Source organism: Ylistrum balloti, unplaced genomic scaffold (genome assembly GCF_031769215.1).
Source record: "Ylistrum balloti isolate Yb309-2 unplaced genomic scaffold, AGI_CSIRO_Ybal_v1 Utg371438, whole genome shotgun sequence".
Classification (NCBI taxonomy): Eukaryota; Metazoa; Mollusca; class Bivalvia; order Pectinida; family Pectinidae; genus Ylistrum; species Ylistrum balloti.
In genome coordinates, this window is record NW_026782754.1 from 358,168 (window position 1) to 375,058 (window position 16,891).

General features: G+C 36.5%; 1 protein-coding gene across 1 annotated transcript; it reads right to left on the reverse strand.

Moving 5' to 3' along the window:
* Positions 1 to 887: 887 nt before the first annotated feature.
* Positions 888 to 16,349, reverse strand: LOC132562509 (aquaporin-4-like). Its single transcript, XM_060227256.1, has 3 exons — positions 15,762 to 16,349; positions 5,687 to 5,767; positions 888 to 1,100 (listed from the first exon to the last, which is right to left on the reverse strand). The coding sequence occupies exons 1-3, from the start codon at positions 16,347 to 16,349 to the stop codon at positions 888 to 890; spliced, it is 882 nt and encodes a 293-aa protein (XP_060083239.1).
* Between the last annotated feature and the right edge of the window lie 542 nt (positions 16,350 to 16,891).

A 16,891-nucleotide genomic window follows, 5' to 3' on the forward strand; every position in this document is an offset into this window, starting at 1 on the left:
TGTTCTTAAAAGATAGCATATCATTCCTTGTTGTTTTCCCTTGTACATGATGAGGTGTTGTGTTAGATGAAAATTTTGGAAGTTTATGGAACATAGCTGTTTTTCTTTATGACATAACATGCTGTCCGGTATCAATTATCACAACTTGTACGTCTATTCCATAAAGTAGTGTTGTTCGATTTGTATTTCACATTACAAGATGAAGTTATCAATCGTCAAATTAAGCCGACTCTTCTTAGAATCAGTTCGTGGAATAAATCCGTGGCGCATGAACCGTTTTACTCGGTTTACGTAAAAACAGCCTGAAAATCAACATCGATGAAGGGTACCGGAATCAGCAACAGCTTGGCGAATTTGAGTGTACCAACATGTTAACATGACGAGCAATCTTACTCACTTAAACGCTTGATTCCATTGTACTCACTGTGTTAATGGAAGCAGAATGCAAAGCGTCACACTGACAAGATAGAAAATGGTAAACCATAGGTCACTATCTTTATGCACGATATTTTCGTTAATTAGATATCGAAGACCAATTAACTACGAAACGAATAGAGGTTAAATGAGCTCAGGTCAAAAACTTCGAGATAGATAAATATTCACTGTATTCAAATATGGCCTATATTACATTTTACTTCGAAAAATAGTATTATTCATAGCGTTTTGATTTTAAACATGTCAACATTGCAGAATGAAAGACGCATAAAAATTGGACAATCACTACATATCATAGTACTGCAAATGCTCTAGAATTATATCACTGGTCTATAACGATGGAATCCAGCGTTATCTTTTCGTTGTTTCTTGTATTTCAAATTCAGTGAATCAAGGTCCAAAATTTAATTCATCAATTACACATATATTTAGTATCCTTCGACTTTATGACGTCATATCTGAAGTTCTTCCGTTGCCGTGTCATGGTCACACGCTAGTTCCGTTGCTAGGGAGTTGGTACTTGCACATTCTTCCTTTCGCTGTAAACTGTAAACCTTTTGTCGCAACGAAAACTTAAAGTTCTGGAATTGTTTAGACGAATCTTTGGTGTATTCGAAAGTAAATCCACCGAGTATCCCACCAAGTATTGGACCAACCCAGTAAACCTGCAATGAAGAATAAGGGGAAAAAACAAAGATTTATTCCTCTTCTACACTCTGTTTCAATATTTAAATTAAGTATAACAATAATTTCGAAGACGCGATACGACATGTTTCATCTATGTACACAGAAAACTAATCTTCATCTCGTCTCCGTTTTTTTCTGTTGCAATATGATCGCATATCTTCCGTGAGTCACTTTCCAAACTGTTTAAAAATTATTCATTACAAAAGTACACACCATTGTAATCAACCGATAGAAGCGCTTTATTTATGGAGTTTAATTGCTTTTTAACCAGTTATGACGTCACAAAGTTTATCTAATGTCAAAACACACACATATATATAATTAATCTGGATTTGTTTGAGGGCCGAGATGGCTAAGTGTAAAATTTTTGGATGATTTATCTGCTGGTGGTGTCTTTACTCAATATCACAATCTACGTTTGTCATTTTGACTTTACATCCCGATGCATTATCAAAGCAAACATAAATACTGAAAAGAGACAGTGTAATATTTTTCAACACTATATTTTTAAGAACAAGACAAAAAACAACCGATATTAATTTTGATTTATCTGTGTGGCGGATACTAAACTATAGCATTTGAATGTTACCTAACGCCAATAGACTGAGAGATGAAGTGGCGCTGTGTCGTTCCTAGGACAGAGATGTATCAGTGTCGGTAGTTATAATACAATATAAATCAACCTCTACGGAGGTTAATAACTGTGATTTATTTACGTGTTAGTTATCAATAAAAATATATGGATAGGTTAAACAAGTGCAGTTTGCTTTCAGAAGAGATAATCTTTGAATACTGCAGTGTGGCAATAGTTTGTATACACAGGGAACGTCAGAATTGTTTAGGCATGAACACAAACATCATGTTTAAAAGTGATCTGTCGGCCAGGGGAGATGGGTTAAAATGACTGTTTTGAGTTTATTATCAAAAATACAATCAGTAAGTAAATCATCATAAAAGACAAGAAAGTACAACTGCCGTCATGGAGACAAAACACACTGAAATAATGATAATATCGTATGATTTGGTATGGAGTATTGTGTATAAAATAATTGTAAATCTAGCACTTTTTCCGAATTTGTCCACATATGTACTTTATCTTTAGAGAAATATGAGATATACGACATGAAATGACGAACATCATAACAAAGATGATGACGTCATTATGGCGTGTTTTCTGTTTGACTAAAGAATAAAAAAAATATGACATTACAGAACAAAAACGTATATTACTAAGTAAGTACGGTATACAAGATCTGAATGAAAGCACAACTAATTAACAGGATTAAAAATCTACGGACGATTTAAGTGTCAACTTGATGAGGCGAATTCCCCTATTTGATGAATTTGCCATTGTTTATTTGCCGTGAGTATCTTACTCTAATGTTTCCTGTAAACATCCATATAGGCAAATTTTATGTAAAAAGTATTGCTAACTTGTGATTGTAAACATTTCTCTCTGTAAATACAAGATTTACTCCTTTTAGATGTATTTTCCACTTTCATTCCTGACTCACTGTTTCCATAATAGCAACATCATTGCTACTTAAAGTTTAATTACAAAATTGGATTTCCAGAAATCGATATGAATTGGTATTTAAGTAAAAGAGATGCTCTTTAAATTACCAAAAGAAAGAAGTAGCCAGGCTTTTAAACAGGAAAAATGGACGTAACACGTATTTTGTGTGTGTTTATGTGTTTTTGTGTGTGACCAATTTTTTAAGTAAAGAAAACATATAATGAATCACAGATTAATGGGGTTGATACAATTATAGGATTTCCAACTTGTGATCACAAGGTGTAAACGAAAGTAATCAGTTTCCCATTATAGGATAACAGATATCTAATGCATGCGTGGTACACGGTACCAGAAAATGAATAATTGCATTAGGAGCGTGAGTAAGAAAGTTAAGCAGAAGGAGGAGGTGTGATATAATGAAGAAGAAGGAGTCAGAGAGGAAAGGAGGACGAGTGAGAAAGGGAAGGAGGAGAAGTTTGAAAGGTGGAGAAGTGAGAAAGGGAAGAAGTAGAAGTGGGAAAGGTGGAGAAGTGAGAAAGGCAAGGAGGAGAAGTGAAAAGGGAAGGAGGAGAAGTGAGAAAGGTGGAGAAGTGAGAAAGGGAAAGGTGGAGAAGTGAGAAAGGGAAAGAGGAGTGAGAAAGGGACAGGTGGAGAAGTAAGAAAGGGAAGGAGGAGAAGTGAGAAAGGGAAGGAGGAGAAGTGAGAAAGGGAAAGGTGGAGAAGTGAGAAAGGGAAAAAGGAGTGAGAAAGGGACAGGTGGAGAAGTGAGAAAGGGAAGGAGGAGAAGTGAGAAAGGGAAGGAGGAGAAGTGAGAAAGGGAAAGAGGAGTGAGAAAAGGACAGGTGGAGAAGTGAGAAAGGGAAAGGTGGAGAAGTGAGAAAGGGAAGGAGGAGAAGTGAGAAAGGGGAAGGTGGAGAAGTGAGAAAGGGAAGGAGGAGAAGTGAGAAAGGGAAGGAGGAGAAGTGAGAAAGGGAAGGAGGAGACGTGAAAAGGGAAGGAGGAGAAGTGAGAAAGGTGGAGAAGTGAGAAAGGGAAAAGAAGGGAAAGGGAAAGAGAAGTGAGAAAGGGACAGGTGGAGAAAGGGAAAGGTGGAGAAGTGAGAAAGGGAAAGGTGGAAAGGGAAAGGTGGAGAAGTGGGAAAGGGAAAGGTGGAGGAATGAGAAAGGGAAAGTGGAGAAGTGAGAAAGGGAAGGGGGAGAAGTGAGAAAGGGAAGGAGGAGAAGTGAGAAAGGGAAGGAGAAAGAGAAGAGAAAGGGAAGGAGAAAGGGAAAGGTGGAGAAGTGAGAAAGGGAGGGAGGAGAAGTGAGAAAGGGAAGGTGGAGAAGTGAGAAAGGGAAGAAGGAGAAGTGAGAAAGGGAAGGAGGAGAAGTGAGAAAGAGAAAGGTGGAGAAGTGGGAAAGGGAAAGGTGGAGAAGTGAGAAAGGGAAAGGTGGAGAAGTGAGAAAGGGAAAGGTGGAGAAGTGAGAAAGGGAAGGAGGAGAAGTGAGAAAGGGAAGGTGGAGAAGTGAGAAGGGAGGGAAGGAGAAGAGAAGAGAAAGGTGGAGAAGTGAGAAAGGGAAAGGTGGAGAAGTGAGAAAGGGAAGGAGGAGAAGTGAGAAAGGGGAAGGTGGAGAAGTGAGAAAGGGAAGGAGGAGAAGTGAGAAAGGGAAGGAGAAGTGAGAAAGGGAAGGAGGAGACGTGAGAAAGGGAAGGAGGAGAAGTGAGAAATGGAAAGAGGAGAAGTGAGAAAGGGAAAGGTGGAGAAGTGAGGAGAGGGGTGAGAAAGGGAAGGAGGAGAAGTGAGGAGAGGAGTGAGAAAGGGAAGGTGAGAAAGGGAAGGAGAAAGGGAAGGAGGAGAAGTGAGAAGGAGGAGAAGTGAGGAGAGGAGTGAGAAAGGGAAGGAGGAGAAGTGAGGAGAGGAGTGAGAAAGGGAAGGAGGAGAAGTGAGGAGAGGAGTGAGAAAGGGAAGGAGGAGAAGTGAGAAAGGGAAAGGTGGAGAAGTGAGAAAGGGAAAGGTGGAGAAGTGAGAAAGGGAAAGGTGGAGAAGTGAGAAAGGGAAAGGTGGAGAAGTGAGAAAGGGAAAGGTGGAGAAGTGAGAAAGGGACAGGTGGAGAAGTGAGAAAGGGAAAGGTGGAGAAGTGAGAAAGGGACAGGTGGAGAAGTGATAAAGGGAAGGAGGTGAAGTGAGAAAGGGGAAGGTGGAGAAGTGAGAAAGGGAAGGAGGAGAAGTGAGAAAGGGAAGGAGGAGAAGTGAGAAAGGGAAGGAGGAGAAGTGAGAAATGGAAAGAGGAGAAGTGAGAAAGGGAAGGAGGAGACGTGAGAAAGGGAAAGGTGGAGAAGTGAGAAAGGGAAAGGTGGAGAAGTGAGAAAGGGAAAGGTGGAGAAGTGAGGAGAGGAGTGAGAAAGGGGAGGTGGAGAAGTGAAAAAGGGAAAGGTGGAGAAGTGAGAAAGGGAAGGAGGAGAAGTGAGGAGAGGAGTGAGAAAGGGAATGTGGAGAAGGGAGAAGTGAGAAAGGGAAAGATGGAAAAGTGAGGAGAGGAGTGAGAAATGGAAGGAGGGGGATTAAGAAAGGGAATAAGGAGTGAGAAAGGAAAGGAGAAGTAAGAGAGCGAAGGAAGAGGATGACGGCAAAGAAACGGTTTTCTACGGGAAGAAAGGCATATTCTAAATCCGAACTGTGGTTTTGAATTTTCCTAGTTTCTTACCATCTCCCAAGGACTTTTTGTAAATTCTGCTGTCCGGTGACAATATTTTCATATTTGACTCATGGATGTGACCTTTTCCCCAGTTACTGTGACCTTATCGCTTACTCTCCTTTGTTAATATTGCACATCAATTGTGTTAATGAAATACAAATAGCTGAATCAACTGTGTTTAAGGAGGCAGATATTCACATTTAAAATCATATATACTATCAACAATTTGAATATAAAGAAAAGATGTACCGAAAATTGTATCATAAATGATAGAGTCATTTGTGAACATTCAGTCACAAAGCAAAGTTCGTGGAAAGATTACATTTTACACAGTATGTTATATGTTTCAGTAAGAAGGAGACCTGATACCTACCCAGTGGTCTGTCCATATGTTCATAATGAGGGCAGGACCTAGGGACCGGGCGGGATTAATGCTAGCTCCGGTGTATCTGATCTGTGAAAAGAAAACCATGTCAGAAAGTCAAACTATTGAACAAATTTACAACGGCACATCAAAGATAACAACACATAACGATTAAAACATTGAAAATAAAAATAGAACAAAATTTAAATAGGAAGAAAAATTCATTCTGAAATTTTAAACCAAAAGTGAAAAACTTAACGCTAGTTTCTTATAACACTTGAACACCCAGTATTTGTTCCTATGGGTTGTTCCTTATAACCATTTGATAAACGTAATCTACAAACTACGTTGATTTTCAAATTCTCGCCCATTTACTGTAGCAGCAAAGACTTAGTTTAAAAGAAACATATACAAATGCAATCATAATAATGCCTTTTTCGCAAAAAAAATGTTCAACACGTAGATTCGACACCAAAACCTTGAATAAAAACGGCACAATCAAGATCGTAGATATCAGCTTCAAGTAAGCTATAGTAGAAACTGTACCCGCTGATATTTCTAAGTATAGAATTTCACAGATAAAAGCGAATCTTAAAGCTTGTATGTGGTTTAAAAGTGGCAGAGCGCTCCGCTCGGAAAAAAAATCAATAATGTTTTTTCTCGCTGTTCATCGATAAAGTCAGTATCCACATATTGAACGATAATTCGATATTTTTGAAGATGTGTTGAACAGACTCGGTTCAAAGATGTTCAAATATAAATAGATTATGTTTGTATGTAAAGTTTTATAGGTCTGACTTTAGAAAACAGAACCACAGCAATCGGCCATTTTTACATCAATACAAGTATTCACAGATATCGACTTAAGTGCTTTGGGTTTCAGTTGTAAACGTGTCAAAACCTAACACGAGACACGCTTTGTTCGCATGTTGGTGTCAGAAGTGGAAATCAAATTGTGGTGTACTACCTAGAAGAACTTGTTATAATTACACTTCACGTCTGTTACAAACGCTGAAACAGTCTTTGTTGCGAAAACAGGAAATAACCAAGAACAAGTATTACTTACACGTATAATGTGTATTAGAGTACAGAGTACTGTTACAATTGAAATTTAATTTTAAAAGCACTTCCATTCTTATTGCAAAATATTTTCCCAATACATTTTACACTTTTCAAAAGGTTATTGCATACGTACGACAGAAATGACTGCAAATTTTGCGATCAATAACATTTAAGCCCACTTGAGAAATCATCTAAACGTTGAAGAATAGGAAACATTGATCCTATATCAGAAGATCTTGGAAACATTAAAAGTCTTTAAAAATATCGAATACAAAAATATTGGAAACGTTTAACTAAATGTAGACAGATATTGGAAATTGAAACTCTAAAAAAAGGATGCAAAGAGTTTCTGTAATTTCGTTTTCAACGAAAATGATTAAACCGTCATTATCAAGTGCTGGTTTATAGAATGACGTACGCTGAGCATGCGCACCTCACACATCCTTCGCATTACCAATGAAACAGGCGCTTCGAGTTTTATCTCACTAAACAGTTTCTCTGCATGTACTTTTATCGTCATAGCAAAAGATAACTTGAATGAAATAAATATTTAATTCAGTGTGCCTCAAACACACAAGAGTAAATTAGTTTTTCGTGTATCATGTAATTAAGCCTATTGATCGGCTCCGGCTAAAGGAATTTGCTATACCTGGTCGGAATGTGCATATCCTACACAGGGACATGTACAGGTATGTACCCTTTACAGAAGCAATATTCCTGGACCGATAATTTCGGTATTAAATGTATCGATCACAGTTAGGAGGCCGTGATAACGGATATTTCTCTCTAATTGATAACTTTTATGTACGGTTAATGTGAGGAAGAGCTAACAGTGATTAAACTACACATCAGGTAGAAAGCTCTCACTTTTAATAACTACTTGTTTTATTTTGTTTTCATAAGTGTTCCCACGCGCACTTCATATTTGATTTCGTTAACATTTGTTATTGATACAAAATACATATCATGTAAGTCTGCCAATGGTGTAATCAAAACGTATTTTATATATCTATTTAATTTTCGTTTTTTATTACACAAACGATAAATATTAGATATTGTAAAACGATAGTTCCCTCTCACTGACGCATACATTCAGTTAATATTCCATCAGTCAATTATTAATTTGAGCATTTATGAAAAATACACTTATTCATTTAAAAGTTCTAAGTAGGCTTCGGTGGAGATCTGTGTGGTTCGACGCTCCGCGGCGGTTTGTGTTTGTCAGTAAGGTGAGAAACGGACCAGTCTGTGCTGAAGTTGTTGTCCTTTGGCAAGACATTTGATCCAAAATTTCCTTAAATGGTATACGATGGGTTTCCCGTATGTTGTTCGTTGAGGTAGCCCAAATAGTCAAATCTAATTTCTAGCGGAGCAAGCGACTGCATTTGTTTGACGGCATTCCATACCAGTATAAGATGCTAAAGGCATTCACAGACACTTTTTTCTTCTCTCTATTTTACCCTTTAAAACGTCACCAAAAATTTCCGATCTTGGTTCAATGATCAATAATTTTCTATTCTCAGCAAATTGTTATCGCCTTTCCCCATACAATACTGTGGCATATCTTTTTTTATCGGGATATCAGGTTAGATCATGCTCCATTGCGATGTCGCATTAAGAAATTAGCCAATACGAATATTCGTTTCAAGCAGAAGCATATAATGTATAGAATTTTTTTTTCATCTCCGTTAATGTTAAGACGTATCCACCAAAAGCATAAAAAGAATAAAAATCCAGACAAGTGTTGGTATTTATAACTCGAAAAAAACCCATTCAATACAAAACATTTCGTCGGTCTCGTCCAAAATTCAAACTTAACATTTAAACCTCCTTAAATCGAATACTCGGGTAAGTCGAAGTACCTTCTCCCCCACGACTTCGAAATAACGCTGTTCGACTGTATCTGCCTGTATGTTGTCAGCCCACCTTAGTCAGTAGACCGCCAACCCTTGTTTACTGGACAGCACTAATGTAGGGAACCTTTTAGTCTGGCTGTTAATGATATTTGTAATCGGTTTCCACAAAGTGTACGGAAGTATATGACACTATAACACCAGTCTGTTTGTCTAGTTGATGGATTTGGTTTTGTATGTGTATATAAAGATAAGTTATGATGTGAAACTACACATCTTTGTATCCCGACACCATCAACGGAAGTTTATACTTTGGGATTGGTTAGAGAAGTGTTGGCTTTGGCAGTAGCTATCACACAAATTGCTGATAGGAATTCGGTCGATATGTCTACATGTGTCAGAAGTCGCAGAGAATAAGTAAATGAATTTTATTTGACAAACAGCTTCAAACAACTTGTATGATTTTTTTCCGTTCTGTGTAGATTTTAATCAAATATCTCCAGGCTTTTCCAACCAATGCAGAGAAAAATCGAATGTTGCTGATCGGATATCTTCGGACATTTCCGGTAAAAGAGAAAAGTCGATGAAAGCAGGATTGTTTTGCGTCTCATGTCAATATTGTTTATCTTTGAGACAGTTATATGATAAACAGAAAAAATAAAGGTATATATTGTTAAGCATCAGAGGTCAAGATTATACAACATAAACGTTTTTCATAAATGTCAAATACCAAGTAAGATCAAGAACTAGGGTTATTGAAAGACGGTTAGTTAAAATGTTGAATAAAGAAAATAAAAAAAAGTTTATGTCTTCGCAATATATTTGCTACTCCTTCTGTTTAATTCAGATAAAATAAACAATAATGACCTATGGAATAAGAGTGTTAGGAGAAAAAGCGAAAGTAGAGGAGGTACCATCTGTCTCATGTTTCAGTTTCTGTATAAACAGCATTCCGTAATATATACTTGCCTAATATCATTACTTATGAGAAGGAAATCCGCCCAGGGACATAAATTTGTGTCCTTGATACCTATTAAATCGACATTGACGTCCAATCAGTTGCTCGCGAATGTTGTTGACCTCAAGTCAGATCGTAAAGCAATTCCCTTTCCCATGTCGAGGTTCCAATATTTGTTTGATTTCCCTTGATGTTATATACACCGACAAAGTTGTGAAGGTTGTCTCCCCGTGGGATCGTCACAACATTCAGACGTAAGTCACGTAAGACTGGAGACCCGCATTCATAATGAATTTAAGGTATTTTTGTAAAACGACATTGTCACAAGTTGAATAGTTAACCGTAATTGTACATAATATACGATAAATAAACGGTCGAACGAAAGCTGTAGACTTTTGTAAATTTTCCTTTTTTATTGATTTCACAGTAAATTCTTTGGATTGGACAGCTATATTTCTGTACGCAACGCTCAATCCAATGCGATCGAGGAAGTTTATTTTCAGGCTAATATGAAATAGGTTTCCCGGATAAGTTTGTAACTAAACTATAAGCATGTTTTTTTCAGTAGTGAATTACAAAACTTAAAATCTGGAAAGTTATTTCCGCCTTATGAACTGGAACGGGAAGTAACGAACAAGACATGCGTAGAAAACCGCCTACGAGTGAAGAGAGCCAGGACATTCGAGTCTCAGGGGTGTAAAATTAGACGTTGTCACGCACAGAATGGGTGGTTAAGATGACTTAGACACGCAGGCAGCGATAGATAAACGGATTGAATAGAATTTCCTTTTGAACGAATCAATACAATCATATTCTCGTCCTTTTGATTGATGGTTTTGAGTTCGGGTAAAGTTTTTTTTCAGAAAACGATTGAATATCTTCGATTCTGGACACGTAAACACATACATGTACATAACGGACCATTTTTTCTTAAACATAAATATTACAGTAAGGGTGTGATGTACAGATTCTTATTAAATGCATGTCGTAAAAGTTTATTTATTTTTCGTGTCATTTACTTGAGGATATTTAAACAAACACATTAAATGCCTCGCCTTTTTGTTCTTCCTCACGGAAACGGTACGCGATAGGATCTGTCCCTTTGACAAAGACAAACAGAACAGAAATGCTGAAATGTCTGACACCTAAAGGTTGGTCAACTCATTTTGAGTAAACTGTAACGAACTGTCCGATACTAAATGCGAGTATATGAAAGCATTTCAGTATGATAACACTGCAAATGGCTCTTGGGTGATCCGTGGTGTCGCCTCATATGACCTTCACAGATGCAGAAACAAATCTATGTGGTATATAGGAATCGTGACTCTTCATAAAGAATGATGCATTATGCATATTTCCCATTAACCTTACATCATCTTAATAGTTCCTGTGTATTGTAATAATGTACATACAAATATTTCCTCATTTTTACACATAACAAAGTTGTACATGCGCAAGAAACTTTACTCAAATTCTACTGAATGGGTTTCCCATATATTGTTCTGTAAGGTAGCCACCAGCTACTACAAGGATACCCCACTCCAAAATGAAATTACCTTAGATATTCATAGAACAAGCAGGCAAACAAAACATTACACATTCTTTCAATGTAAAGGTTCACACACAGTACCATAGACTCTAAGATGTCTCGTAATAATGCCTATACACATGGTATATAATATTTATAACAATACACAATTATATGATACCAGTATAAATATGGAGATGTAGATATGAGTAGGGGCATCAAATATGAAATCAATGATCCATGGCGTCAGACAGGCGTTTGTTTTTATTGGTTATTGTTTATTGTGGGATTGCGTGGAATAACCAGACAGAAGAGCACTAAATCACAGTCTTTGCTATTACCGAACAGTTCTTATATCTGTCTGTGGGGGACTACATATTATATACGTCCGGTTTTATAAACAGACAGCCCTCAGGCGTCGAATCCCGGAGCTGGTTTCGATGTGTACAATTTTATTGTATTAAAATGATTTCATTAAAAAATTCGAGCAACTTCAGACACATTTGGCAGCTTTACAGTACAAAAAAGGTAAAAAAGTAGAAATGTACCGAGGAGTAATGCGATTTCGGATAAGTCCTGTCAGAATTCATACGCATGGGAATGAATGTCTGCATCTCCACCTCAGAAGGTCCGTGTTACTGTGATCAGAATATTTCTCCGGATCAAAAAACGTAAAGCTCTTCAAAGACTTAAGTTTGGGAATTAAAGTCAAAGAATGTACAAAGTTACCTCCCTTCCTACACATGTTGCCTTTATCTTTTAGTGGTTCGAAGATAGAAAAAAGCAGCATTTCATCGAAGAAATAATATCGCTTAACCTGACACTTGAAAATTTTACGAATGGATAAGTGACTGTGTGAACGAAACAATGTCCTTAATAATACAACTCGATTATCTGGTAGTTTTTAGTTTTCAATTAAATTTTGAAATCAGGAAAGACCAAAAGTTACAGATCAAGTTGCAGAAGAGTGTTTTCCCTATTCTCGCGAGTGTGATCAAAGTAGATGGTATATTGCTTATACGGTACTAAAATATTTCCATAACCACTAGAACATAAATCAGTCTTTAAATTAATTAAAAACAAACAAACACTCTGGCTTGATCGAATGTAGCTATGACTTGATGTAAACAAGTGGAATAGGAAACCGTTCGCATCAAAGTGATGTTTAGGGTACGCTCATACAAGGGAGATTACTCTGACATTTATTAAAAAAAGGCTGTTACTTAAGATTTATAGAAACGCCAGGTTTAGGTGGAATAAACTATGTAATATCTGCATGGGCATGAAAAACACCATAGAAAAGAAACATAGATCTCTTTCTAGTTTCAAGTTTTTGAATGTCAATGTTTCAAATCGATTTCACCATGCAGGAAGTACTATAAAAAGAAAAGTTAGAGAGCAATGCTTTCAATATACAATTTGGAGTTTTATATATCGTGACATTTGAAACTGAACAGTATTTCACTAATGGGATATTGTGTGCCAGTTGCGATGCGAAATCGATCAATATCAACATTAAAATTTCAAAAGTGATAATGATGAATCAAAATATATGCAGATTTTAACCATAAATTGTCTCATTTCCTAAAACGTTATATTTCATGTGTTTCCCCGGGGTAGGTGTAGCGTTTATGATAAACGACTGCAGTATTATAGGAATATGGTGTTATCTTCTCTCTCGCCAGTTTTTTAAGGGTCATTAACTCGGCTCCCTATCTATCAGGCCTTATCAGAACTAGATGCAACCATCCTTCAAAACAATACAACACAAAATCGTAATACATTTGAAAAAAATGACAACGTCATATACTCCATTTGGCTATGATTTTTAAAAAAAAATTTAAACAAGTTTTATTTTCGCGGAGGATTTATTTTTAATTCACGATTTTATCTATCCACGAAATAGTATATTGTATGAAGCTTGGATGCTTATTGTATTGATATTTAAAGGGCCTGTTAATTCAGATGTCCACCAAATTATATGTTTTCGGAAAATGTGGATTTTGAGCTCTACGGAAATTGTCTATTATGAAGAACAATTGTTCAATCTGGGATTGGTGCATTACCATGCGTTTGATTTCGGACCAGGTAGCAGTAAACAGTTAATGAAATTATTTGTCATGTTTGAGATATACAGGTATAGCAGCAAAAATACTGGTATAGCAGATTGGTTATGAAAAATACATCATTACATGTATATATATTTATAAACTGTATAACAATTACATTAACCGTAGAGAGATGAAATTTGTGTAAAAAAAAAATTCCTCTGATTTCTGACATTTGATTGGTTACCTACTGAAAAAATGCTAAAAATGCAAAAATACTGCTAATTCCAATCCAACACTACAACTTTCTAGGAGAAATTTAATTCTAATCACCTATCTTACAATCAACAACACTGTCGTGGTAACAAAGTACTTACATTTCAGCAAATTCCAACTCGGAAATTCTTCATAACATGACCACATGTAAACACTATGAAAATTTCACTTCCTGTAAAGCTAGTTTTTGGTGCGTAGACACAGATTCGAGACTGCCCAAATAGTAATCTCCAACACAAAGCTAAAATATTATCCTGAAAAAAATGAAACCCCACATTGTCCACTTTAACATGACAGGACCAATTTTAGCAAGGATTTTTTTTTTCATTTTTAATTAAAACCTTTATAATGGGGTAATCTAATGAGCAAAAAAATCACCCATGGCCACACCGAGAAACTGTGTACTGCTACCCCAGCATTATAATACTTAAAATTAGACTCTTCACAAAATTATAACACTCTTTGAGAGAACTTGATAAAGATTATCAGTTTCAAACTAACGCTAGTCGACACTCGCTGTTGTGTCTACCATCCATCACTGTTTTGATCGAGGATAGCCGAGTTTATCACGTGACCTTTCGGAATCTCGTTTTAACCCGACATTTTGATATGAATTCTCACTATCCATACTTATGTAAATAGCCAAACCTTAATTTGCCAGCCATGTTTTAACTCTTATACGCGTGACAGAGCAAAATAAATTAACCTGAATCTAAAATTGCATGCGTAAAGACATTGTTTACACTCTCCGAACGATAATGATATAAATTATTGTTGGATCGCTCCTATTTTATTTAATTTTTTGACGCTGTTATTAGAACAGTTATGCAAAAAAAATCATATCAGAAAATATACACTTTTCAACAAAATGTTACAATGCTTTTTAACAGTTATGAAATGAATATTTAACCATTTAGTCCTTTGGATAAAGTACATGATTGCTATTCTGTCCGAACGTCCGTATCGAGATTGAAAAACAAATGTAAAACCAAAATACTGCTAATGCCACATATCCTTTTCCTACACACGTCTGCGGATGAGAATGGTATCACAATACAGTTGATTTCTAAGACTAACAGAGAAGTGTATTGAATTGGTACATGTAGATCTACCATCCGAGAGAGCACAGCATCTGTAGCAGAATGACTGATCCGAGGTACCGGAGTTTGGCGCCAAATTGTGTCGTTTGAGTCGAAGAAAAAGAAATGTAATCTACCGATATAGTTTGTACACAAGCCTTATCATCTTAAAATCCCATTACATATCGGAAAGATTGCTAAGTATTTCCAACAAATCAAAGATGTCAAATATTTTATCGAACGAAGAAACAAGGACAAATAACGATATGCTGTATCTGACTTTCAAATTTACAGCAATGAAATATTTTTTGTGAGTACTACATTTGATTACCAATTCCTAATGATTAGGAGACAAGCTATAATTGAGGTTTTTATTTTTATTTATTTGTCATCTTATTTTCTATGAAGATATATGAAGTCACATTTTTTTCAGTAAGCATTCCACATCCGGCGTGCTTGCGAATGCTAATTTCTCCATTGGTAAACACACACCTAGTACTTATCTTCGTTTATTGAAATATGGCGAATCGACAAGGGATTTAAAAAAACGTCGATGAAAAATAATTCGACTTTCTCATATTATTTCCAAAATGAAATATAAAAATGAATACTTTTTGAGTCAAATGCTCATCCTTAATCTTGATGTATACAACAGCCAGTTTGCTGTATCTATGTTATGAGTACACCAAGATATGTCTCTTTAGATATATGTAGGTATTTTTGACGGATGTGTTATTTTTTTCAAAGCTATTTCGACAAAATACGACGAACGACAAATTAACTGATTATTTTTACATACAATTTCTATAATCATAAAGACCTAATTAACTATTATCGTTTATCGATTTTAGATATTATAAAGTGGATGTGTTATACATTTTGTTCTACAGTATGACTTGGCCTGTTTAACAGCTAAACATAATTATATTTCAGTATTTGATGGACGTTCGATATAACGTTAAAGTGAAATGAATTTTTCTTGGTCCTTCATCCAACTGAAACCATCACCGAAAAAACTGTCATTGTATAAGCTTCAAATATTTTACTAAGGTAACCATTTTTTTAAGTTTTGACGAAAATCTGAAATACGAAATACTTTAAAATCGTTCGGTTTTTTTTATCTAAAATAATCTATGAAGTTTTCAATTTCTGAAAAACACCATTCTAATGTGCAATGCAATTACGGAGTTCTGTTAATGTACAGAAGATTCTTACTAACAGAGAGTAAAGACTGAAAAAAAAACCACAAGAAAAGGATACTCATGAAATTGTATACCTACTGCAAATATCTGTGAAAGACAAACTGCTAATCCGCATGTGAGGGCCTTCGGTACCAATACATCCCTCTTAAGTTCCAATGTAGAAAAATAACAAAACACAACGACAAAAGTTGCGAGAAATTCGAACCCAAATGCTTGCCCTTTGTCCACGTCTCTGTGAGGCATCGTCACGCCAAGGTTCCCTTGATACTTTGTAGGGGTGAGCCCGTAAAGGATCCCAGCCCCTGCCAAGGCTCCGACCATCTGTACCAGTAAATAGGTCAAGGCCTTGACTATCGTAATGTAGCGCGCGCACAACATGGCAATAGTGATTGATGGGTTAAAATGGCCGCCACTTCCATGGCCAAAGGACTGGACAAGAACAGATTCGGACAGTCCGAAAGAAACAGCTGTCTTTGTTTCGTATGAGTAGTAGTAATCGGCTTCTATCGGGTGATTTCGTAGAACGGCAGCCCCACATCCGAACACAACGTATAGCAGAGTTCCTAGAAACTCGCACCGCACACCTTTCCAGAAACCTTTTGTCTGAACTTCGGCTTTTGTCTTTTCCCATTGTTCTTTCATGCCCATTTTACACCACTCTTTCATGCATGTATCAAAGTCGATGAGGTATGTAGAAATGAACGTTGTGCATCAGTAAGGTAAAAATATTGACCAAAAATGTAATTTTTCCACACAAAGTTTTTGCCAAGAATTTGCGTCCTCCACGCCGATACCGTACCTGTGCGTGAATACTCCAGGGACCCTACTCACATCTCACTAACGTTTTACTGTCCGTGAAAATCGAATCACCAAGGAAAGTGTATAATTTTATGTTCCATGCATGTCCCATTGAAAGGATCATATATCTAATTATAACAAAGGACTTGACGTTGAGTGCTCCCTCCATTTATTATTGTCTGTATCAGTAGAGTATATATAACTTATCTTATCCTTCAAGGCCATACATATATCATCAACGGCACGGCAAAAAAGAGGCTTATTCCAAAGGTCCTAAGAGAAAAAACAATTCCAGACAGTTGTGATTCAGTCCATTCATCAAGCCATCTTCAACGAAAAAAAAATCATTGAAGGTTTCTTCACTGTCATTGACGTATCAATAAGTATTATGTATACTACAGATTACAGGG

Bases quoted from the DNA above. Each gene is read 5' to 3' on its own strand.
- LOC132562509 (XM_060227256.1), bottom strand. From the start codon at position 16,349: ATGAAAGAGTGGTGTAAAATGGGCATGAAAGAACAATGGGAAAAGACA. The intron at 5,768-15,761 runs GTAGGTATACAA...TTCTTTTCACAG, and splicing joins GTCTTTCACAGATATTTGCA to ATCAGATACACCGGAGCTAG. The intron at 1,101-5,686 runs GTAGGTATCAGG...TCTTCATTGCAG, and splicing joins ACATATGGACAGACCACTGG to GTTTACTGGGTTGGTCCAAT.